This window comes from Capricornis sumatraensis, chromosome 2 (genome assembly GCF_032405125.1).
Source record: "Capricornis sumatraensis isolate serow.1 chromosome 2, serow.2, whole genome shotgun sequence".
In the NCBI taxonomy this organism is placed as follows: domain Eukaryota; kingdom Metazoa; phylum Chordata; class Mammalia; order Artiodactyla; family Bovidae; genus Capricornis; species Capricornis sumatraensis.
In genome coordinates this window covers 194515922-194542257 of record NC_091070.1, presented here as the reverse complement: position 1 = coordinate 194542257, position 26336 = coordinate 194515922, and the positions used below count along the sequence as shown (strand labels likewise).

The following is a 26336-nucleotide window of genomic DNA, read 5'->3' as shown; positions in this document are numbered from 1 at the left end:
TTTTATTGTTATTGCTTTGTTTTCTTGGCCAGAAAAATTTACCACTAAATCGAAATGAGTTTGAGCCAGCTCTGGGAGCTGGTGATGGACAGGGAAGCCTGGCGTGCTGCAGTCAATGGGGTTGCAAAGAGTCGGACATGACTAAGCGACTGAACTAAACTAAAATCCAAATACCAGATCTCCTAATTCAGAGCTTTTTAACTTCACATGCCAACTCTCACGCTTGGGGCTGAAGATCATGCACTGAGAAACTATACTATGAGAAATTTATTAGAATGTTACCCTTCAGAATACAGCAAACACAGAAAAAAACTAAGAATCACCCTAGTCTAACAGGTATACTTTTAAACCAATTAATATTGACAGTCTCTTCTTAAAAGCTCAGGTAAACAAAACTGAGAAAACATTTTTCACAAGTCTGACATCAATATGTTTTACCTTAATATCATAAGTATTATAACAAAGTGGATCACAAATACCTTAGCAAATACTTTCATTGTATATCCCAAGTACTGTACTCTAGGATCAATAGCTGCATATGTAGCTAGCATTCTTGTGTTATGCTGAGCCTGAAAAATAAATTACATATTTGAAAGCACTTCAAATTTACTAAAATTAAACTTACAGATCAGATAAAAAGGTAAAATGAACATCCAAACAGATGTTAAACTTAAAATACCTGTATGTGAGTCAAACAAAAACTAATCTTCAATCTGAAGGAAATGTTAAAATGATCAATAAAATTTTTTCCCTTATACTGCTCACATTCGTAAGTTTTAAACACAGAGGTATAGTCAGTGATTTGTAAACTTTTAAAATGACAACTGTAAACATACCTGGGTCTTTACAGACAGTGAAACTTACCAACGTATTATACAAACTGATATCACCTTCTAAACCACTTCGCCTGTGTTCAAATTTTACTATAGGCACTTTGGCAGTAGTTATAGGCAAAATGTTTCTTAAACCTGATTAGAAAAAACAAAACTTTACTAGGTTAAACAATTTCCATAAAATTAAAAAAAAATTTTTTGTTTTAAAGTTCATACCTGGATGTCTCTTAAGAATTTTCGCCAAATTTTCAATTATTTCCTTACAATTTAATTTCTAAAAAACAAAAATAAATAATTAAGTTAATAAATAAATAAATCTGTCTGACTTAACTCGGCCTTGTACAAATTCTATTTTAATCTAGACATTTAATACTAGCATATAAAATCTCCAGCCAGAAGGTCTACATAACCTCGTTGGTCAAAGAACATGGGTCCATAGACCTGCAGTATCACCAACAAATGGAAACTTGATAGACATGCAGAATCTAAACCCCCACTGCCATCTACTAAATCATAATCTGCATAGTAACAACATCCCCAGGTAATTCAAATCCATGTTAAAGTTTGAGAATCACAAAAACAGGGGAATAATGTTTTAAAATACACCGATAAACAACCAGAGATGGGTTTGGTGAAGGCAAAACAGTATAGTAACTAAGAACATAGGCTCTAAATTTAGACGAACTTGGATTCAAATCTTGAACCTAAGTACTGACTAGCTATATGACTTTGACCAGATCCTTAACCTCTCTTGAGTGTCATATTACTATTTTATAAAGTCAAGATAATCATAAACTCATACTCTATAAAGTATCTGGAAGATTACATGAGATACATATGTAAATCATTCAGCAGCATATTTCATACACAGTTGTACTTTAAGTCTACCATTTATTATTTTATGTTGATGAGGAGAAGAAAAATAATCCTACCATTACCAACACCTACTTCTTCTTCCAAAAAAACCTCCTACCTCTGCCAATTTAAATGTGTTGGTTATTTAAAAACTAGACAGCAAAGCTGATATGGTAACAATAATCATAACATAAGGAACAGGAAGATAATGGCATAAATTAACTGGATTAAGCTCAATGCCTATACCTACTGCTAAAATCACTTTTTCATATCCCCAAAATGTTCCTTTTTAGCTACAAGAGAAGAACAGCCACTGCAGCTTAACCTGAGGATTTCAAGGGAATCTTACAATTAGTCCATAATAAAAGATATTATTTTTATTATACAAAAATACAGTTTATGCTAAATTAAAAAGTTTCAATTATGGCTCATTTGAAAAATCTTTTAGTATTTTTCATTGTTTCAACTTTCCAGTGTGAATGGCACAGGCACTATACAATATACAAACCCTTAGTGATTAGAGGTCTAATTATTAAATTTTACATAGAAGAGATCTAAAACTCTAAACTCCTCCCTGGGTAAAAACCATTTCCTATTCCCTCAATTCCTTCAGAATGGAAGAGGGAATTCTGCCCTTCAGAATGCCATTTTCCCAAGTAGACGGCATTGAGTAGAATTTAGTTAAGGAGAACTAAAAAATTTACAACTTCTCAGTTTCTTTATAGAACAAAAAGATATTAACACCAGAAGCAATTTCTTGGGCCAAGAAATAAGCATCTACCAGGCATCACTGCCATCTTTTCTTTGGTTCTAACAATGAAAAGAAATTTTTTTTTTAAAAAAAGCTATTATTTCACAGATATACTATTCTGCTGAATTCTTTTATAATACAACAGAGGGTATACTGACACCACTAAAGATGCCAGAAGCTTGGCCTCACCCCAATCTTGCAAGCAGTCCCTGAATTGGAAACATAAATCCCAACAGCTATGCAGGTAAAGAAACAAGCAACTACAGGGATACCCTCCTTTTCTAGTTGTTGCTAGGAAGGCCTGGGACACTTCTTTCCTGTCCATTCAGTCTCTTTCTTTATGGAGCTTGGACAATCTTATTCCCACTGTTGAGGCCTGGCACACAAAGAAGGAAAACATAAGTACCCACTCCCACTGCTGAGACTGCTCTGGGGGGAAGGTTTGCTCCTGGCATCTCATGGTGCAACTCAGAAAGCTTTCAATCTCAGAAAGTAGTGGTTAGGTTCTACAGTACTATTAGTACTATATTTCAACTACATTATGGGTTAAATAAATTATAGAGAAGCAGTGGGATACAACAGAAAGAGCATGAACTCTGGAGACAGACAGACCTGGGTACGAATCCCGGCTCCAACATTTACTAGCTGTGTGAACTTGAGCAAGTCAGTTTATCTCTCAAAGCCTCAGTTTCCTCATCTGTAAAATGGGGGAAATTATCTACCTCGAAGGTGGTTGTAAGAGTGAAATGAGAAATGTATGTAAAAGTGTATACTGGGGACTCAAATGTTAGTTCCCCTTCCCACCCCAAAAGAGTTTCTAAAGCTATCTTAGAATGCATCATTTATAACAATTCTTCTACAGAAAAAAAATGTGCTCTGAGTGCCCCCAAATCATAATTAACTTGCAGAACACAATCCATTTATAAATTAAATGTCCACCTTTATCTTCTATCTTTAGTGATACAGAGACATCACCTAACAGAAGAGATATGAAAAGATGGTATAAGTGAGATCAATGTTCCCTACCCAAACTAAAGCAACAGTTTCTCACTGGCTCTAAAGAAAAAAACTCCAACTCTATGGCATATTTTTTTCAAAAATTCATTGAAAAGCACTTTTAACTATTGATGACATGGGTTTTGCATCATAAAATCACTGAAACAGTATATTTACTCAAATACTTGAATGTCTTTTAAAACGATAATGCTAATATTTTTACATTTCAAACACTGTTACTGCTCATATATTTATACAAAGAATGATTTCATACATTTTTATCAATTCTACATACAAAATTAAAAACAGATTCATCATTGGAAGAAAATAAACTTCCACATCCCTATCCAAACACTAAATAACTCTTACCTCTGCATTTTCGTGGCCTTCAAGTGTCATACAAATATCCAGATCACTATCACGAAATCCAAATCCATTCTTAGAAGAGCCAAATAAGCACAATCTTGCCTTTTCTAAGTAAAGAAAAACAAAAGTCAAAAGTTGTATAATTACCAGGAAAGACAAATCTTCTATTAACTACTAATGGCTTACCACAGGATGATCTTATCAAATTCCACAGCTTAAATTACCTACCACTGGCAAATGTACTGAAAAATTCCAAAACACTCACCTAAAGCCCAAATGTTCTAACCAAAATTCTATACCTATATATCAAACTGTTTTTTCCATTTTTCCACAGACATCATAAATTCAACAAGTCCAAACTAAACTAGCAACTTCACCTCAAATCTACTATTATCCCTATAATCCCTGTTTCTCAGCAAAGAGGATCATCATCTACTCAGCTGTCTACACCAGAAATAAACAAGTGGTTCTTAACACCTCTGAACTTCCACATCCATACTCTTACCAAGTCCTTTAGCTTCTTCCAACTTAACTATCTCATAAATTCATCTACTTTTATTCATTTTCAACATTAATGCCAATAGTTAAAATCAACATTTAGAGATTTCTTAGAAATAAATCGGGTTTTTTTAGGGCACAATTCAAATAATTTTAAAAACATCACCTCAGTATATAGAATTAATCCTTCTCTAAAAGTGAGGGATTGATCCATTTGATATAAATTATAATAGGGTTATTCCTTCATGCTTTGTTGTTGTTCAGTCCCCCAGCTGTGTCCAATTCTTTGCAACCCCATGGACTGCAGCACACCAGGTCTCCCTGTCCCTCATCACCTTCCAGAGTTTGCCCAAGTTCATGTTCACTGCATCAGTGATGCCATCCAGCCATCTCATCCTCTGACAACCTCTTCTCCTTCTGCCCTCAGTCTTTCCCAGCACCAGGGCCTTTTCCAGTGAGTTGACTGTTTGCATCAGATGACCTAAATACCTGAACTTCAATTTCACCATCAGTCCTTCCAGTAAATATTTAAGGTTGATCCCCTTAAGATTGACTGGTTCGATCTCCTTGCTGTCCAAAGGACTTTCACGAGTCTTCTCCAGCACCATAGTTCAAAGGCATCAATTCTTTGGTGTTCTGTCTTCTTTACAGTCCAGCTCTCACAACCGTACCCAACCACTTGGAAGACATAGCCTTTATTATATGGACCTTTGTTGTCAGAGTAATGTCTCTGCTTTTCAACACACTGTCTAGGTTTGTCATCACTTTCCTGCCAAGAAGCAATCGCCTTCTGACTTCATGGCTACAGTCAACCATCTGCAGTGATTCTGGACCCCATGAAGAGGAAATCTTGTCACTACTTCCACCTTTTCTCCCTCTATTTGCCATGCAGTAGTGGGGCCAGATGCCACGATCTTAGTTTTTTTTAATATTTAGTTTTAAGCTGGCTCTTTCACTCTCTTCCTTCACCCTCATCAAGAGGCTCTTTAGTTCCTCTTCACTTTCTGCCATTAGAGTGGTATCATCCACATATCTGAGGTTGTTGATGTTTCTCCCACCTATCTTGATTCCAACTTGTAACTCATCCAGCCTGGCATTTCTCATGATGTGCTCAGCATATAGGTTAAACAAACAGGGTGACAGCAGACAGTCCTTCATACTCTTTTCTCAGTCTTGAACCAGTCAGCTGTTCCATACAGGGTTCCAACTGTTGCCTCTTGACCTGCATACAGGTTTCTCAGGTGACAGGTAAGATGGTCTGGTATTCCTGTCTCTCACAGAGCTTTCCACAGTTTGTCATGATCCACACAGTCAAAGGCTTTAGTGTAATCAATGAAACAGAGATAGAAGTTTTTCTGAAATTCCCTTGCTTTCTCTATAATCCAGCAAATGTGGGCAACTTGATCTCTAGTTCTCTTCCTTTTCTAAACCCAGCCTAGACATCTGGAAGTTCTTGGTTCACATAATGCTGAAGCCTAGCATGCAAGATTTAAAGCATGAGCATACTAGCATGAGAGATGAGTGCAACTGTCTGATGGTTAGCACATTCTTTGGTACTACTCTTCTTGGGAAGTGGGATGCAGATTGACCTTTTCCAGTCCTGTGGCCACTGCCTGGCCTTCCAGATTTGCTGACATAATAAATGCAAAATGTTGATGGCATCATCCTTTAGGGATTTGACTAGTTCTGCCAGAATTTCATTGCACCCACTAGTTTTATTAACAGCAGTGCTTCTTAAGGCCCATCTGACTTTGCCCTCCAGAATGTCTCATTCTGGGTGACTAACCACACCACCATAGTAATTCTGTTCATTGAGATCTTTTTTACACAGTTCCTCAGTGTATTCTTTCCATGTCTTCTTGATCTCTTCGGCGTCTACTAAAGGTCTCTACCATTTTTATCTTTCACTGTGCCCATCTCTGGGCAGAATGTTCCCTTGACCTTTCCAATTTTCCTAAAGAGATCTTTAGTCTTTCCCCTTTGTTGTTTTCTTCTATTATTAAGCACTGTTGATTGAAGAAGGTCTTCTTTCTCTTCCAGCTATTTTTTGGAACTCTGCGTTTAATTGGATGTACCTTTCACTCTCTCCTTTGCTTTTCACTTCTCTTCGTTCTTTGCAAAGCTTTCTCAGATAACCACTTTGGCTTCTGCTTTTTTCTTTGGCATGGTTTTGCTCACTACCTCCTGTACAATATTATGGACCTCTGTCCATAATTCTTCAGGTACACTGCTAACTAAATCTAATCCCTTGAATCTGTTTGTTACCTCTGTAAATTCATATGGGATTTAAGTCATGCCTGGCTGGCCTAGTGTTTTTCCTGCTTTTCTTTAGTTTAAGCCTGAACTTTGCTATGAGAAGCTAATGATCTGAACCACAGTCAGCTCGAGGTCTTTTTCTTTTTTTTTCTTTTTGCTGACTGTATACAGCTTCTCCATCTTTGGTGACAAAGAAAGTAATCTATTTGATTTCAGTATTGACCATTTGGTGATGTCCATGTGTAAAGTCATCTCTTGCGTTGTTGAAAAAGGGTATTTGCTATGACTAAATGCATTTTCTTGGCAGAATTCAGTTAACCTTTGCTTTGCTTCATTTTGTTCTCCAAGGTCAAACTTGCCTGTTACTCCAGGTATATCTTGACTTTCTACTTTTGCATTTCAATCCCTGACGATAAATAGAATATCTTTTTTAGGTGTTAGTTCTAGGAGGTCTTCTAGGTCTTCATAGAACTGATCAACTTCAGCTTCTTCAGCATCAGTGGTAGGGGCATAGACTTGGATTACTGTGATGTTGAATGGCTTCCTTTAGAAAGAAACCAAGATTATTGTCATTTTTGAGGTTGTACTCAAGTACTGTATTTCAGACTCTTTTGTTGATTATGGGCGCTACTCCGTTTCTTCTATGAAATTCTTGCCCACAGGAGTAGATACAATGGTCATCTGAATTAAGTTCATCCATTCCCATCCATTTTAGTTCACTGATTCCTAGGATGTCGACGTTTATTCTTACCATCTCCTTCATGCTCAGTGTCACTCAGCTACTACTGCTGCTACTTCAAACAAGTTGTGGCTTACCAGGATTAGATTATTCTCCCTATTAACTCTTATAGCCTGTACATTTAGATCACAAATTCTATGTTTTCAAAACTTAATCCTCCTATTCAGTTCTGAGGCCCTACTTGAAATCAATGACAGCTGAGAGACATACAAGAACCTACATTCATCAGCAGATAAAAATGTGCATGGGTTTAATATAATAGGAACTTAGATTTGGTCAATATACACTAGCAAAATATAATTAAAAACTAGAAACTTGTAGCACAAAACAGATCACCTTGTAAAGATGTAAGTTCATTCTAATTATGTATCAACTCTTTATCCTTTCCTCAAATATATGACCATAGAACTCTTGATTCTTTACCCCATGCCCAAAACCTGCTCTTGATATTTTTTGTCATCTCAGTTTAATAGCACCATCCAAAGAGTGAATGAAAAACTTTGAAACTGTCCTTGACTCCTTTCTTTTTCTCACATCTAACACGTATCACATCAACAAATCCCATTGACTCTACATTCAAAATATATCTTCAATTTGTTTCTCATTGACTCTTTTAAATCACTATTATGTCTCATCTGAACTTATGCAACAGCTTTCTCAATGTTCTGTTTGGTTCTATCCCTATGGACCTGTACTCTATTCTTTCAGATCAGGTCTTATGTGTTAAGGCCCTCTAGAAGCTTCTCATGAGACATTCAAACTAAAATTTAAAGTCCTTCTCAACATCTGTAAGACTCATTATCTAAACTCTAGGTTAACTTTCTGACCTCAATTTTCTAGACAATGTACTTCACATACTCCACTCAAGTCACACTGACTTTCAAGCATGTCAAACATAATTCAGTCATGATATATTTGCACTTAATACTCCTCCTTACTAGAATGTTCTCTCCTTAAATATTCATAGTGACTCGCTCCTTCATATTATTCACGGCTTTGCTCAAGTGTCACCTTACCAGAGATAACTACCATAATAACTCATCACTATCCTTTTAACCTCTGTATTTACCAGTTATTTATTGTTTCCTGATGTTGTTATTTACTTGCCAGTTGATTATCTGTCACCCCTGTTAATATAATAATATAAGCTTAATGAAAGCAAGCTTCACCTCTTTTATTAGCACTGTATCCCCAGCAACTTGAATAGTACCTAACACGTAACATGCAATATACTTTCAAACAAATGAATGAAGCAATAAACACTTTTATACAAATGAATGAAACTCAAACCAGGTGACTACAATAATGAAAGCAATCAATTTTGACATACAACATACCATCATATTCTTTTTGAATAAACTTTTCCAAGCCAATTAAAATTTGTTCCCTGTTGTGTTGTTCAGAAAAAGGCGGTGACAATTCATCTAAGTTAAAAAAAAAAAAAGGAAAAAGAAAAGTAAGGAAAATGAAATATGAAAATGTTTTCAATTTTTTACCCTAAAAATTTCATTTTTCTTCATAATTTTTTCACTTTTCTGACATTAAAATCATAAATGTTACTGGGAAGGAAGGTGCAGAGAAAGTGCAGAAAAATAATTTCATAGATCTATGTATATTTCACATGACCATTTCCCCTATGAAACAGCTACAAGACATAGTTTCTTCTACAAATTATTTAATATTTTGTCATACAATCCACTCTCTCCCGTATACATGCTGTTTTTTTCCCTTCTATTAAGACTATTCTCATAGTTACACTAGATATCCAATTCAATTAAATCTAACAGTTCCCTCAAATGCCTGGTCAAGACTCCTATCTTCCTTACAAGCTGCTCTGACCAATCATAGCCTTCAATGACCTCTCCTTAACTAAATTTCCTTCATTCTCCAAACCTTCGTTCCTTCATTCTCCAAACCTTCGTTCCTTCATTCTTGTCAGTTTATACTTTCAGTTTTCCAGTTATTTCATTTATATTCATCTTATTCATTTTTCCAAATAAACTTTTCCTATTTCCTCCTCTAGACTCAAAGAGTTAATACGGTAAAGAATTAAACTAATATTCAACTTTTGAAAAACAAATGCAGCATCAATGGTTGCAAGCTGAATAGCTGAAATACAGGTGGTTTTTAAGAGTGGAGAAACTATTCTGTAGATACTCTAATGGTAATATATGACATGATGCACTTGTAAACACCCACAGAACTTTGCAGTACAAAGAAAGAGTCAATTTTATGGTACACAAATTTTAAAAAATCATCTAGGAGGTCAGGGAATCTCAGGATGGAATGTAGTCTATAGCAAAAGAATCCTGCTGTATTATAAATGTATAAGAAAACTTCACTCAAGGGAGTGGGGGGAAACAGTGCTAATCTAAATAACTTCAAAAATAAGTGGAGTCTTTTAAGACTAAAGGTTAAAGGAACTGCACATAAGCACTGTATCAATAAAGTTGCTTCCCATTGGGGTACAGGATAACAGTTCTGATGATGCTATATATGTGTAGTTAAATGGAGCAATTAAATAAATGGGTGGCACATGGTGGGAGCCAGGTTTCTCCCTGTTAAGAGTTGGAGATTTACAGATAGGCAGAAAAAGGAGGCTAGAAAGAGCCACATGGTAATGTATTACAGTTGGAGACATCAGTCCAAACTCATACTTAGCTTGATAAAGGTTAAGATGGTCACAGAGAATACGTATACATACATGGGTTGGTATACACACAAATTGTCTTGCTTGGAGAGGATCTAGAAACACCACCACCTAGTAATAACAAGCACTCTAACACCCAGATCTTGGTTTCTGATACCATTCTCCAATAAAGGAACCACAGGGCTTTTTGGAAAAATATCTAATTCTAGGACTGGAGCAGAAATTTACATGAGGATCCTAAAGTATCTTTCGAGGCCAGAAAGTAGGAAGTGATAAACTACAAAGGAAGAAACTAACAACAACAAAAACTCCACACAGACCGGAGTATCAAAGGGTCACAGGAGTCAAAAAAAGCACTCCCAATAGCCAAAATCTGGAACAACCTGGGCAACAAAAATTGTACTATTGGATTAAGTAGTAACATTGGATTATACCCCCAAATATAAAACATTCATGAGTCCATATTGAGATAAATAAACAATAATAAATAACAAATGCAATGGAAAAAAATGTAGTGAATACCCCTCATCCAAGGTAAGGAGCAGCGGCTGTGCTTTGCTGGAGCAGCCGTGAAGAGATACCCCACACCCAAGGTAAGAGAAACCCAAGTAAGATGGTAGGTGTTGCAAGAGGGCATCAGAGGGCAGACACACTGAAACCATACTCACAGAAAACTCGTCAATCTAATCACACTAGGACAGCCTTGTCTAACTTGTCTAACTCAATGAAACTAAGCCATGCCCGCGGGGCAACCCAAGACAGGCGGGTCCTGGTGGAGAGGTCTGACAGAATGTGGTCCACTGGAGAAGGGAATGGCAAACCACTTCAGTATTCTTGCCTTGAGAACCCCATGAACAGTATGAAAAGGCAAAATGATAGGATACTGAAAGAGGAACTCCCCAGGTCAGTAGGTGCCCAATATGCTACTGGAGATGAGTGGAGAAGTAACTCCAGAAAGAAGGGATGGAGCCAAAGCAAAAACAATACCCAGCTGTGGATGTGACTGGTGATAGAAGCAAGGTCCGATGCTATAAAGAGCAATATTGCATAGGAACCTGGAATGTCAGGTCCATGAATCAAGGGAAATTGGAAGTGGTCAAACAGGAGATGGCAAGAGTGAACGTCAACATTCTAGGAATCAGCGAACTAAGATGCACTGGAATGGGTGAATTTAACTCAGATAACCATTATATCTACTACTGCAGGCAGGAATCCCTTAGAAGAAATGGAGTAGCCATCATGGTCAACAAAAGAGTCCGAAATGCAGTACTTGGATGCAATCTCAAAAACGACAGAATGATCTCTATTTTCAAGGCAAACCATTCAATATCACGGTAATCCAAGTCTATGTCCCAATCAGTAATGCTGAAGAAGCTGAACGGTTCTATGAAGACCTACAAGACTTTTTAGAATGCTCAAACTACCGCACAGTTGCACTCATCTCACACGCTAGTAAAGTAATGCTCAAAATTCTCCAAGCCAGGCTTCAGCAATATGTGAACCATGAACTTCCTGATGTTCAAGCTGGTTTTAGAAAAGGCAGAGGAATCAGAGATCAAATTGCCAACATCCGCTGGATCATCGAAAAAGCAAGAGAGTTCCAGAAAAACATCTATTTCTGCTTTATTGACTATGCCAAAGCCTTTGACTGTGTGGATCACAATAAACTGTGGAAAATTCTGAAAGAGATGGGAATACCAGACCACCTGACCTGCCTCTTGAGAAATCTGTATGCAGGTCAGGAAGCAACAGTTGGAACTGGACATGGAACAACAGACTGGTTCCAAATAGGAAAAGGGGTATGTCAAGGCTGTATATTGTCACCCTGCTTATTTAACTTCTATGCAGAGTACATCATCAGAAACACTGGGCTGGAAGAAACACAAGCTGGAATCAAGATTGCCGGGAGAAATATCAATAATCTCAGATATACAGATGACACCACCCTTATGGCAGAAAGTGAAGAGGAACTAAAAAGCCTCTTGATGAAAGTGAAAGAGGAGAGTGAAAAAGTTGGCTTAAAGCTCAACATTCAGAAAATAAAGATCATGGCATCCGGTCCCATCACTTCATGGGAAATAGATGGGGAAACAATGGAAACAGTGTCAGACTTTATTTTTTTGGGCTCCAAAACCACTGCAGATGGTGACTGTAGCCATGAAATTAAAAGATGCTTACTCCTAGGAAGAAAAGTTATGACCAACCTAGATAGCATATTCAAAAGCAGAGATATTTCCTTTGCCGACTAAGGTCCGTCTAGTCAAGGCTATGGTTTTTCCAGTAGTCATGTACAGATGTGAGAGTTGGACTGTGAAGAAGGCTGAGCGCCAAACAATTGATGCGTTTGAACTGTGGTGTTGGAGAAGACTCTTGAGAGTCCCTTGGACTGCAAGGAGATCCAACCAGTCCATTCTGAAGGAGATCAGCCCTGCGATTTCTTTGCAAGGAATGATGCTAAAGCTGAAACTCCAGTACTTTGGCCACCTCATGCGAAGAGTTGACTCCTTGGAAAAGACTCTGATGCTGGGAGGGATTGGGGGCAGCAGGAGAAGCGGATGACCAAGGATGAGATGGCTGGATGGCATTACTGACTCGATGGACGTGAGTCTGAATGAACTCCAGGAGTTGGTGATGGACAGGGAGGACTGGCGTGCTGCAATTCATGGGGTCGCAAAGAGTCGGACACAACTGAGTGACTGAACTGAACTGAAGGAAGAATGTGCCATGGTTCAGCCTTTCAACTCCTGGCTATTTATCCAAAAGAAATTATAGCATATATCCATACTTAGACTCATACATGAATGTGCATAGGAGATTTAGTTATAATAGCCAGACTTTAGAAACAAACAAAATTCATCAACAAGTGAATGTTAAACAAAATGTGGTATAGTCACCCAACAGAGAGGTTTCCCTTGTGGCTCAGCAGTAAAGAATCTGCCTGCAAAGCAGGAAATGCAGATTCACTCCCTGGGTGGGGAAGATCCCCCAGGGATTGAACCCACGTCTCTTATGCCTGGAGGAGGGCATGGCAACCACTCCAGTATTCTTGCCTGGAGAATCCCATGGACAGAGGAGCCTGGCAGGCTATAGTCCACAGGGTCGCACAGAGTTGGATATGACTGAAGTGACTAAATATGCACACATACACACAACAGAACACAACTTACCAATAAAAAAGAATAATGAATCAATGATATACACTACAACACCACAACACAGATGAATCTCAAAATAATTATGCTAAGTGAAAGAAGCCAGATCCCTTCACCAAAAAAAAAAAAAAGAAGAACACATTCCATGTAATTCTATTTACTCAGAACTGTAGAAAAATCAAAATTAATCTACAGTGACAAAAAGCAGATAAGTAGTTGTGTGGCAGGAGATGAAGACAGGGAAGAGAAGAAGGGGGAGATTAAAATGGAGAACTAAATGTTATGACATCAGAAACTTGATCACAGCAAGTACTTAAAAATGTTGGCCAAGTGAAAGTTATTCCAGGTATACCATAAATGTTTGTTGAAAATGACATGTAAGGCTTTACTCAAATCTTTACAGCCTTATCTCCCACTATTACCTTTCTTTTACTGTACTAAATGTAAGACCATTATTATCCCAAACAAAGTATACACTCTATGCTTTTATGCATAATCTCCTATGTCTGAAAATGCATTCCATCTCAAATGTCACATCATTAATTCCACTTTTTCTGATCCACTCCACTGGAAAATTAATTGCATTTCAACTGCATTTTGTTTACCACTACTACAAAAGGTAACACATCCTGGCTGCAATTATGGCAAGTTCCATACACGTCTTCTACATCCATTTAGAGCAACACTGGGCAAGAAAACTGCAATGACAGCAATGTTCTCTAACCAGACTGTCCAATGTAGTAGCCACTAGCTACATGCAGCAGTACACATCAGTACTTGAAGTGTCCTAGTTTAACTGAGGAGCTGAATTCTTTATTTTAGTTAATTTAAATAGCCACAAAGAACTGTGAAAAGGGAAGCGAAAAGCAAAGAAGCAAAGGAAAGATATACCCATTTGAATGCAGAGTTCCAAAGAATAGCAAGGAGAGATAAGAAAGACTTCCTCAGCGATCAATGCAAAGAAATAGAGGAAAACAACAGAATGGGAAAGACTAGAGATCTCTTCAAGAAAATTAGAGATACCAAGGGAACATTTCACGCAGAGATGGGCTCGATAAAGGACAGAAATGGTCTGGACCTAACAGAAGCAGAAGATATTAAGAAGAGGTGGCAAGAATACACAGAAGAACTGTACAAAAAAGATCTTCAGACCCAGATAATCACAATGGTGTGATCACCCACCTAGAGCCAGACATCCTGGAATGTGAAGTCAAGTGGGCTTTAGAAAGCATCACTACAAACAAAGCTAGTGGAGGTGATAGCATTCCAGTTGAGCTATTTCAAGTACTGGAAGATGATGCTGTGAAAGTGCTGCACTCAATATGCCAGCACATTTGGAAAACTCAGCAGTGGCCACAGGACTGGAAAAGGTCAGTTTTCATTCCAATCCCAAAGAAAGGCAATGCCAAAAAATGCTCAAACTACCACACAATTGCACTCATCTCACATGCTACCAAACTAATGCTGAAAATTCTTCAAGCCAGGCTTCAGCAATACGTGAACCGTGAACTTCCTGATTTTCAAGCTGGTTTTACAAATGGCAGAGGAACCAGAGATCAAATTGCCAATATCCGCTGGATCATCGAAAAAGCAAGAGAGTTTCAGAAAAACATCTATTTCTGCTTTATTGACTATACCAAAGCCTTTGACTGTGTGGATCACCACAAACTGTGGAAAATTCTGAAAGAGATGGGAATATCAGACCACAGGACCTACCTCTTGAGAAATGTGTATGCAGGTCAGGAAGCAATAGTTAGAACTGGACATGGAACAATAAAACAACAGACTGGTTCCAAATAGGAAAAGGAGTACGTCAAGGCTGTATATTGTCATCCTGCTTATTTAACTTCTATGCATCATGAGAAATGCTGAGCTAGAAGAAGCACAAGCTGGAATCAAGATTGCTGGGAGAAATATCAACAACCTCAGATATGCAGATGACACCACCCTTATGGCAGAAAGTGAAGAACGAAAGAACCTCTTGATCAAAAGTGAAAGAGGAGAGTGAAAAAGTTGGCTTAAAGCTCAACATTCAGAAAACCAAGATGATGGCATCCGGTCCCATCACTTCATGGCAAATAGATGGGGAAACAGTGGCTGATTTTATTTTTCTGGGCTCCAAAATCACTGCAGATGGTGACTGCACCCATGAAATTAAAAGACTCTTACCCCTTGGAAGGAAAGTTATGACCAACCTAGACAGCATATTAAAAACACAGAGACATTACTTTGCCAAGAGAGGTCCATCTAGTCAAGGCTAAGGTTTTTCCAGTAGTCATGTATGGATGTGAGAGTTGGACAAAAAAGAAAGCTGAGTGCTGAAGAATTGATGCGTCTGAACTGTGGTGTTGGAGAAGACTCTTGACAGTCCCTTGGACTACAAGCAGATCCAACCAGTCCATCCTAAAGGAGATCAGTCCTGGGTGTTCATTGGAAGGACTGATGTTGAAGCTGAAATTCCAACACTGTGGCCACCTGATACGAAGAGCTGACTCATTTGAAAAGACTCTGATGCTGGGAGGGATTGAGGGCAGGAGGAGAAGGGGATGACAGAGGATGAGATGGTTGGATGGCATCACTGACTTGATGGACATGGGTTTTGGTGGACTCTGGGAGTTGGTGATGGACAGGGAGGCCTGGCTTGCTGTGGTTCATGGGGTCACAAAGAGTCGGACACGACTAAGCAACTGAACTGAACTAAAACAGCCACATATATCTAGTGACCATCAAACTAGAAGCACAAATCTAGACGCTAAGCCTCCTTAAAAGCAATACTATGGACTCTGCATTCCCTTTGGCATTTAGTAAGCAGTTAATAAATATATGTGGTTGGTGTCTAAACTATTTAGAAACTCTACTCAAACAAAATGTAAGCAAACTGTTTTCAAGTAAAAAACATAAATAAATATCCAAAATTAAAAAAATAATCTACTCTCAGTAAGTAGCTCTAGTAATAAAAGACTTACCAAAACATCTTTTACATACTAAATCAAGTATTTCCCGAAATCGATTTGTCATTGGTGGTAGAGGTTTTAAATCAATTTTCCTGAAATCCTCTGGGCAATCATTTTTTGAATGGCCATCCTTTTTGCAGATGCTGCATACTATTGTTGGCGGCTATACAAAGGTTAAAAAAAAAAAATCTAATAATCAAACAAGCTATTGAGGGACTTCATAATCACTTACAAAGTAGTACAAAAAGAAACTTGTTTTGTAACTCAGTCTGATAGCCTGCACTTTCAAGAGGCTAAAAAAAAAGCGTATTAATGAAATTCAGTATTAAATGTAAATAAACATACTTTGAGCCAACATTTTCTTCTTCACTAAAATGATATTACCAAGGATTAGATTTACCTGAAAATGAAGGATAAAGGAAACAGCAGGAGATACAAAAGCAACAGGTTAATTCAAAGCATTTGATCAGCTCCCAAAATGAAATGTATGCATCACATTTTAATCTATGAAGGTCCTTAAAAAACTAGATTATAAAGAAAGTTCAAGTGGCACCTTTCATTTCACTCTAAACATTTTCTATCTTTAGAGTCAATAAATTATAGAAAACCTTGACTAGTTGGTTCAATTTATTACATTAACATGGTACTCAAGAAAACAAACTAAAGGGCTGAAAACTAAAAGTAACTATATACAAGAAACAATTCTTAGGCAATAACCACAAACTTAACTTTCAAACCCTGTCAATACCATTTTAAATATATTCCAATGGACTACCAGACAGGAAACCAAAACAGTAAAAATTCAAGCTTGGAGTAAAAAACAATATGATTAAGGAAGAGCACTACTCTTTTCTTTATTGTAATATGCTTAGGAACTTAGCTTCTTTCTCCAGGATTAGTCTGGACAGTTACCTAGCAAAATATACACAGAAATTTGCATTTGTGAGAATACTGTGCTCCTAGTGCCAAAGAAATTTTTATCAGCTCTAAAACCTTTATGAAAATGATATATTTACCAGAAAATTCTAAAAATATGTTACAGATAAATACAGAGAGAAATAAAATCGGAGAAATAGTTACCCTAAGTTTCCAGAAAAAAAAAGTATAAGAAATGTAAGCTGCAGTTATATTATTAAGAGGCTCTTCTAAAAATCTGCCACTTATTTCATCTTTTTAACAACCCATTATAATGGCAACCCACTCCAGTACTCTTGCCTGGAAAATCCCATGGACGGAGGAGCCTGGTAGGCTGCAGTCCATGGGGTCGCTAAGAGTCGGACACGACTGAGCGACTTCACTTTCACTTTTCACTTTCATGCATTGGGAAAGGACATGGTAACCCACTCCAGTGTTCTTGCCTGGAGAATCCCAGGGACGGGGGAGCCTGGTGGGCTGCCGTCTCTGGGGTCGCACAGATTTGGACACGACTGAAGCGACTTAGCAGCAGCAGCAGCAGCATGCCCTAAATACTACACCTAAACAAAATGGGACAGAGTATCCTTAAAAAGGATGAAAATACACAGTTTAGTAATTAGGTTAAAAATTTTAAAGCTTGTTAATAAATAATTGTTGATCAAACAATAAAACTTGATGACTTTTCAGGGTCTTTTGTATTCTATTTGATTTATACACTATCTATATAATCATTTTTTTCATAGTAGGTGCTGATAATATGTTCAGTTACAAACCCTGCACTTGAAGCAATGTAAAACTTAGCTAAAACTTTTATTCACAAAGTAATTATTTTCTGTTACAAAGTAGCTTATTTTCTGTAATTCATCAAGTTAAAGTTCAGACTATCCCACTTTAAAAGTAGAAAAGTTAAAGACTCATGAGAAAAGTGCCAAAATCCAAAGAGAAGCTCAGTGGCAGACACAGGTTCTGAATTCTTTCTTTTTTTTGGTTCCTGACCTTACATAGTTTTAACTCAACTTTTAGTTAAGTTTATAGAACAACTCTTGGGCCTCATCAAAAAAACTTTAAAATACTATTAAAGTTTACACTGTGTTCTCCTTTGTAGAAGGAAATATAATCACACCTATAAAAAAGCAACAAAACTTAAAATTTATGCTGCCTTTACCAAACTCACTTTTGTAACAAATCCTTTCATATATGAGAAAGTTAAGCACACCAACCAGAAAAAAAGAGTGCTTTTCAGGGTTTCATGTACATTCTTATAAGGCAAATAAACAAAAAGTTAAAAAAAAAAAAAACACATATATACCAAAATGCCATTCCAAAAGCAGTCTAACATCACAGAAGCTATTTTTACACTTCTGAATCTAAAAACCATAAATACAAAAAAAAAAATTAAAAATTAAAAATTAAAAAAAAAACCATAAATACAGAGTCATACACTCTTACAGAGTGTTTACAAACTGTATCCTACCTTGCCAGAGGTTAAAATAAACTTATCAAACACATAATATAATTCCTGGATGGGGTGGTTATCATCATCATTAGGGTCAGAAGCATCTTCTGTAGCTTTGCAGTTGCAAGAGGTAGCAGATGTGTCAGTGCACACAATCTGATGTGAATGTTCTGTTTCTAAATTTGACTTACAGTCTGTACCAGAAGATTCATCTGGTTCAGGGGATTTATAATCAATGCAATTATACTGGCTGAAATCCTTTTTAAAACAAGTTTCTGAAGGTGCTAAAACATCTTGATTTTTAATTGATTTGGGCTCTAATTCACTGTTTTCACCGGCAGAAAGAGATGAAGATTCCTGTCCACGTTCAGCCAAATCTAGTTCATTTACCAACAAATTATCAGCTTCAGTAATACATCGCTGTGATGTACCTTCCATTTCATCATATTTATCAGGTTGACCTCTTCCTGCATTTACTTTTTCTGTGCTTTCCCCAAGTAGAGTGCAACAACTGGATGCCACAGTTTCAGTCTTCACTGGTTTCTTACTGCTTATTTTCCCCTTCTCTTTTTTCATGGAATCCACTGTAGATTTATTTCCACCCTTCTTCTGAGGACAGGCAAAGTAACGATAAGCTGCCCTGAATCTCTCTACAACATATTCATAGACAAGCTGGCTGTTTAAGCTCCGTGCAACATTCCTCTTGATTGAAAATGGATCTAGTAAAAAAGAAAATGGTCAGTAGCTAAGTATTTACTAACAAACTAATAAACGAACAGCTACATTGTCAGCAGAGTACGTTTCCCCCACAATTTTTCTAACGTAAACTCCCAGTGAGAGTTCCTGCTAACTGGAAATGAAAAAGCAGTCTTTCTTCTGTTTCTATCATAAAATAAAAAGCTAAAAAAAAAAAAGAGAGAAAAGAATAAACTAAGATAATTAATGACAGAATGGCTGAGGAGGCCAACTTAGTAATTACAAAATTGCAGTGATGAAATTGGTAGAAAAAGCTAAGCTAACATGTTTCACTGTACAGTCTTAAGAGTGAAATTTTTCAAGCTCCAGGACCTATTTTATTAATAATTTTCATCTCCTGTCATAGTATTCTTTAGTTATATACTCCTTGCAATTTAAACAAATAACATACAACCTAACTCTCAAGGCTTCAAGTTATGCTTATTCTAAGACTAACTTCAGTAATAATCAGAAAATTAAAGACAGAAAGAGAAATAATAGAAAGAAAAGTACAAAGAAACCTAAATGTAAAGATTAAACCAAAAGTTCGATTCTGATCCAGTCTAAAATGTCCATGCTGAAAATGTTTGTGACAACTGAATCCTCATTACTAGGAACGTAGAACGGAATTCTCAAAATGTTTATGGGTGTTTGGATTTTAATCCTCATTACTAGGAACACAGAACGGAATTCTCAAAATGTTTATGGGTGTTTGGATTTTATAAGCCTTAATACAAATATGCCCCAGGAACAAAGAATGATGCCACCCAAAAGACAATACATATTTTCTCCACTACTGAAGATCATTAAGTAAGAGGATTAATAATAGGCCAGGATTCATATTATTAAGGCTGGGGCATCTGTTACTTTTTTTTTTTTTTTTTTACTGTTATCGAAATCCATAGGCTTTAAAAAGCTTTACCTAGCCTCTTTCCCTTTTCTAGGGGAAAAAAAGGCAGAGAAATTATGATGGTTGCAGACTTCAGACCTCTTTTATTTACCATATGTAAGAGAGTAAAAGATGTGAGTGCATGAGAATATCTGTAGGTCCAACTGACAGTAGAGAAGGCATACATACAGAGGATGAAGGAAACAGAAGAATGTGCAGTCTGAACAGACTAACAAAATGATGACAGAAATTCAATTTCCTATCTATAAAAGATGAGCAAAATGTTATAGAATTTAAATATTTTTATTAAGAATGTGGAAGCCATATTATTTACTATTTATTTGTCAATATTTACTATTAATTTCTATCTTAATGTTCTTGAGACTTCATATGAAAGCTTATTTGTCAATATCAATTGTTCTTTTTTCCTTTAGCTTAGCCACATTTAACAGACGAGGTACTTTACAAGACAATGAAAAACTGAGTTTTAAAATTATACTTTAACATAATTTTATGGCACAAATATATTCAAAGCTATCTTATTTATTTATATAGCTATTCTATTTTTCTATATTTGAAACTTTTACAATTAAAAATAAAGGTATGTAAATAAGCTAACAACCCTAGGCATTATAATATTTACAGACTGGAAACTTTCAAATAAGCATTAATCCTATAAAGCGATCATGGACTTAATAAAGAATTTATCCAAAATATTTAGTGACAACCTGATGGCAAATAGTGCTACAAAATGAAAGGATAAAATTTATATATAATACTATTTTAGAAACAGATGATGAGGGGGCTTCCCTGATTGTCTAGTGGTTAAGAATTCATCTGCCGAGGCAGGGGACATGCATTCAATCCCTGGTCCGGGAAGATTCCACATGCTGTGGAGCAACTAAGTCCCTGCATCACAACTACTGAGCCAGTGTTCCAAGAGCCCATGAGTTGCAACTACTGAAGCCTGCATGCCCCCATGCTCCCCAACAAGAAAAGCCACAGCTTTGCATCACAACAGAGAGCAGCCCCTACTCGCTGCAACTAGAGAAAGCCTGTGCATAGCAATGAAGACCTAGCACAGCCAAAAACAAATAAATTAATTTTTTAAAAAGAAATAGAAAATGAGTAGCACACACACAAAAATTCTCCAAATGAAATACAACATATCATCTCACCTTCAATGGCTATCCGCCTTTTAGGCCAGTTTTTGTTTTCTCTTGTTAAAATATCTTTTATTCGTACACATATGACATATTCCTCCAAAGCAAAATCCAGTGTGTAAAATTTTAGCAGCTCTAACCATAACTGTCCCAGGGACACCCGATTTGGTGTTTCCAATGTTAAAGGAGACTAGAAGAGAAAAAAATACCTTTAAGCTTCACAAAACTATAGAATCACTTAATTTTCAACTTGAAAAGACCTTAGAGATGGATTACCTTTTCAAAAACTGAGGCATAAAGGGGTTAGTTGCCAAAAACCAATTTGTGGCACAGCTGGGAACACAGTGTCCCAGATTAGTAACTCCTAGAATTTTGTGTTCTTTCCACTAAACCAGTGATTCTCAACCTTGGCTGCACATTAGAATCACACTAAGAGCACTAAAATTTACTAATTTTAGTTTGACTCCATTCCCATCTCCCTTACCCTTTCCAAGACTGTGACTTAATGGACAGAGATTTTTAAAGCTTCCTTCCTAAGTGATTCTCCTGTGCAGCCGAGGTTGCTAACCACTGTATAACAACTACTATAACTCTTCCATTACAGCAATTACTTATACAATCTATGTAAAGGCCCAGGGTTTTCAAAAGCTAATTCCTTAATTCAACAAACATTTTAGAACCCACGAAGAGTTGACTCATTGGAAAAGACTCTGATGCTGGGAGGGATTGGGGGCGGGAGGAGAAGGGGACGACAGAGGATGAGATGGCTGGATGGCATCACTGACTTGATGGCTGTAAGTCTGGGTGTACTCCGGGAGTTGGTGATGGACAGGGAGACCTGGCGTGCTGCAATTCATGGGGTCGCAAAGAGTCGGACACTACTGAGCAACTGAACTGAACTGAACTGAAGTCCACAGCACTGTGCTGCAGATAAAAGAAACAAACAAAAAAATAACAGGAGCTCCCATGTAAACCATGCATCACTCACTCTTCTAAGTGCTACATATAAATAACTATTAATTCAAAAACTATGATGTTGGATGCGACTCAGGACCACGTGGGTCCATGCTGCCAATCATTATTGCATCAGTTCAGTTCAGTCACTCGGTCGTGTCCAACTCTTTGCAACCCCATGAATCACAGCACGCCAGGCCTCCCTGTCCATCACCAACTCCTGGAGTTCACTCAGACTCGAGTCCATCAAGTTCGTGATGCCATCCAGCCATCTCATCCTCTGTCGTCCCCTTCTCCTCCTGCCCTCAATCCCTCCCAGCATCAGAGTCTTTTCCAATGAGTCAACTCTTCGCGTGATGTGGCCAAAGTACTGGACTTTCAGCTTTAGCATCATTTCCTCCAAAGAAATCGCGGGGCTGATCTCCTTCAGAATGGACTGGTGGGATCTCCTTGCAGTCCAAGGGACTCTCAAGAGTCTTCTCCAACACCACAGTTCAAAAGCATCAGTTCTTCGGTGCTCAGCTTTCTTCACAATCCAACTCTCACATCCATACATGACCACTGGAAAAACCATAGCCTTGACTAGACAGACCTTTGTTGGCAAAGTAATGTCTCTGCTTTTGAATATGCTATCTAGGTTGGTCATAACTTTTCTTCCAAGGAGTAAGCGTCTTTTAATTTCATGGCTGCACTCACTATCTGCAGTGATTTTGGAGCCCAAAAATATCATTATTGCATAGTGCCACTTAAACAAGGTAAGGTCCTATTTCACAGACCATTGGGAGAGGAAGAGACCATTTAACATTTACAGTAAAGGCTATAAGTTAAAATGGACCTCTAAATCAGAGGGGTCTTAACAGAAAAGGTAGTATGTGAATTCTAAAGGAATTAGCTAGATGAATGCCGGCTAAAAGTGACCACTAAGGTATAAAAAAGCGTAAAACAGCCATTCACTCATTCCATTCTACAACTATTCACTGAGTGCCTACTATGTGCCATGCACTGGGGATATACCCATAAAAAAAAAAAAACAAAGTTTTTTGCCTTAATGGAGTTTACAGTCTAGAGTAAACTAGAAGATAATAAACAACAAACTTAATAAGTAAATTACACAGTAAATTAGAAGAAGAAAAGTGTTGTGGAAATAAGAAAAAGTTGAGCATGTTTACTAAAGGAGATGGGATATGGAAGCAGGAAATTTCAGTGTTAAAATACAGTGGTCGGGATAGGACTTGTTGAGAAGGTTTGATTTGAAAAAAGAAAAAGTATTCTAAGAACAGGAAACAGAGCAAACACACTAAAGTAGGATAAAGTAGTAGTGTAAATAGTTTTAAAAAGAAAACTAGTATGGCAGAGAGAGAAGGGAACAGAGCTAATCAGTAAGAACTCTTTGGCCTTTATTCTAAATTAAATGAGGGCCAACTGGAGGGTGGGGAAGGAGAAGGGCATGATCTGACTTAAGTTTTAGAAAAACAATTCTGATTGTTGTGTTGAGAACAGACTATAAAATGGGGAAGGAAGGGTAAACTGAAGGAAAATTATGAGGCTGTGGTAGTAATCCAGGCCAAAGATCATATGGCTAGGATCAAGATGGTAACAGGGGAGGTGGCCAAACTGTGGATTTGTTTTGAAGTAGAGATGACAGGATTTCCTGATAGGCTTGGTATGGGGTATGAAAGAGAGAAGTAATCCATGGGATTGGATGAGATCATCAAGGGAGTGTAGACACAGAAAAAAGGGGGATCGAGGACATTAAAGTGATTGGAGAGGAAAGGAGGAACCAACAAAGAGACTGAGGAGGAATAACCAGTCATGGGTGTGCTATGCTGAAAGTCAAGTTAATAAATTTTTTAGAGAAGGAAATAATCAACTGGCAAATGCTGCTGACAAATTAAAAAGATAAAAATTAAGAAATGACTATTGGATTTCGCCACACAGAGGACACTGATGATACAAGTTTTGGTAGATTGATGGGTATCAAAGCCTGAGTAGAGTGAATTACGAGACAGAGAAACTGGGAAATAGTATACATAAACAATTCTTTCAAGTTTTCTTCAAAAGGGAGAAAGGAAATAGCTGGGAAGGGAAGTGGTAGCAAGATTTTTCTTTCAAGTGGGAGAAATAAAAGCATGTATGATTCAACAGAGAATGAAAAATTGGTAACCTAGGATAGAATTGCTAGGGCAGTGTTCTAAAATAGACAAGAAAAGATGAGACTAAATACACAAGTTAAGAAAATGACTTCAGACAACAACAGGGGAAGTTCCTTTATGAAAGTAGGTAGCAAGGCAGAATATGTGAGTGCAAAGAGTGGGAGCTGGTGGTAGGAATGGGAAGTTCTCTTTTCACTGCTTCAGTTTTCTAAGAGAGCAATAAGCAAAATCATTAGCTGGGAGTACTGCTGGTTTAAAGAAAGGGTAGAAGGTAGTCTAGGAAAGTGGAAGACTTGAATATGAGTTTAGGGAACTACATATAATTCAGTATAGTTAGAGCAATGATATCTGTAATGTAATTTTTGTAATAACGTGTCTGTCTACTTTAGAAGATTACACCCTTTTAGAGGACATAATCATCCATGAATATTCATCTTGGGTTATCTAGCACTCAAGATAATGCCAGGCACATAGCTGGTCCTTAATAAATGAATGCTGAATGATTAAATAAGCAAGCCACCCTCTAAAGAAGCATAAGGTCTTCATTTACCCACCAATCTGGCAACATAATCAGTATAATCATATACTAAAGCTTTGGTCACAGCCCATCTCTAAAGGAAAATTTTTCTATCTAAATGAAAAGGATACAAAAAATTACCTTGATACGATTCAAACAATACAAGTCTTTCAAAATGAGGTATGAATTCATTAAAGAATCTTGGTACTGAAAAACTAAACCAGATCAACCCCTCACTTTACAGATGAGGAAAATGAGGCCAAGAGGCTTACTTAAGGTCAGTCAGTCAATCTACTATTAAAATAGCTTTAATCAAAGGCATCACAAATTCTACAGATAGAAAAGCCAAAACCAAAAACAAAATAAGCTTACTTTGCCATATTTTTCCTTCCTGGCATTACTTTGGTTAGTTGTTTCTGTCTTCTTGGTCTCATCTTTTGGCTGGTCTGCCTTAGCTTTGTTTTCCTCAGCAATTGAGTTTCTCTCAGTTGCACTACTTGAATTATATTCCCACTTCACAAACTTCTCTTCTACTATGCCCTTCAGCTGAAAGTCATCCATTCTTTTTGGGTCAAAGCCTTCAATCTATATAAAAAGGCATTCCAGGTTGATAGTGAAAAAATTATTAAAAGAAAAAAACAAGATGAACAAATAGACAAACCAGAAATCCAGCTTTAAATGTATGAACAGAGTACTCTGCAAGAGCAAACTACATACATACATACACACACATACATGTTACAAACTCATGCTTACCCAACTTCCAAGTAAGCAAGGAAGAAGAGGGAGTTTTCTTTGTTGTAGAAAAAACATCACCATTAAAGCAAAACAGTAGGAAGGGATTCCACCATCAGTTTGGGAGTCAATATAGCACAACTGCAAAATGAAGAGGAGAAAAAAGAACCACCATTTAACTTTCTTTCTGTTCCCCTCAAAATAAAAGTAGCTTTTATTTCCTTCCATAATCACTGTTAAAAGTTCCAATAATGAAAAATATAAGGAATTACTTGAAATCACACCACCCTGATTTATAAATTGGTATCAACTCATTTCCTTATTGCATATGAAGACGTATATTTTTTAGTTAAATGGAATCATATCACCCATAGTGCTTTTACTGTGGACATCTTTAAAAAATATTATTCTCATATTTCCCACTTCTGTCTCAATGTTAACAATCTTCTATGTACTCTTCCATGCCTTTGTATATACTCAACCATACAAAAATATACATATATACCAATTTTCTATATAAATACACAGAGGATTTTATCATTTTTGTCACTGTTTTACTAAAATTGTGTATTACAGGTATCTCTTTGTATTTTATAATTCTTCCTTAACAATGCACCAAGAAAGTTCCTGTTAGTCAATTGTGTGCTCAGTTGCTAAGTCATGTTCAGCCCTTTGCAAGAGAGACCCTATGGAATATAGCCTGCCAGGCTTCTCTGTTCATGAGATTTTCCAGGCAAGAATACTGGAGTGGGTTGCCATTTTCTCCTCC

At 37.1% G+C, this 26336-nt stretch overlaps 1 protein-coding gene across 1 annotated transcript in view; it reads right to left on the bottom strand.

The window, feature by feature from the left end:
- TUT4 (terminal uridylyl transferase 4) overlaps positions 1 to 26336 on the bottom strand; it is a 135945-nt gene that overhangs the window by 30298 nt on the left and 79311 nt on the right. Inside the window, exons 11-20 of the mRNA XM_068964156.1 lie at positions 25589 to 25708; positions 25205 to 25417; positions 21224 to 21398; positions 18440 to 19140; positions 16063 to 16213; positions 8632 to 8718; positions 3805 to 3908; positions 1050 to 1107; positions 865 to 968; positions 480 to 569 (exon numbers count right to left, since the gene is read on the bottom strand). Of these exons, the coding sequence (XP_068820257.1) occupies positions 480 to 569; positions 865 to 968; positions 1050 to 1107; positions 3805 to 3908; positions 8632 to 8718; positions 16063 to 16213; positions 18440 to 19140; positions 21224 to 21398; positions 25205 to 25417; positions 25589 to 25708 (1803 nt within the window). The remainder of the gene's footprint in view (positions 1 to 479; positions 570 to 864; positions 969 to 1049; positions 1108 to 3804; positions 3909 to 8631; positions 8719 to 16062; positions 16214 to 18439; positions 19141 to 21223; positions 21399 to 25204; positions 25418 to 25588; positions 25709 to 26336) is intronic.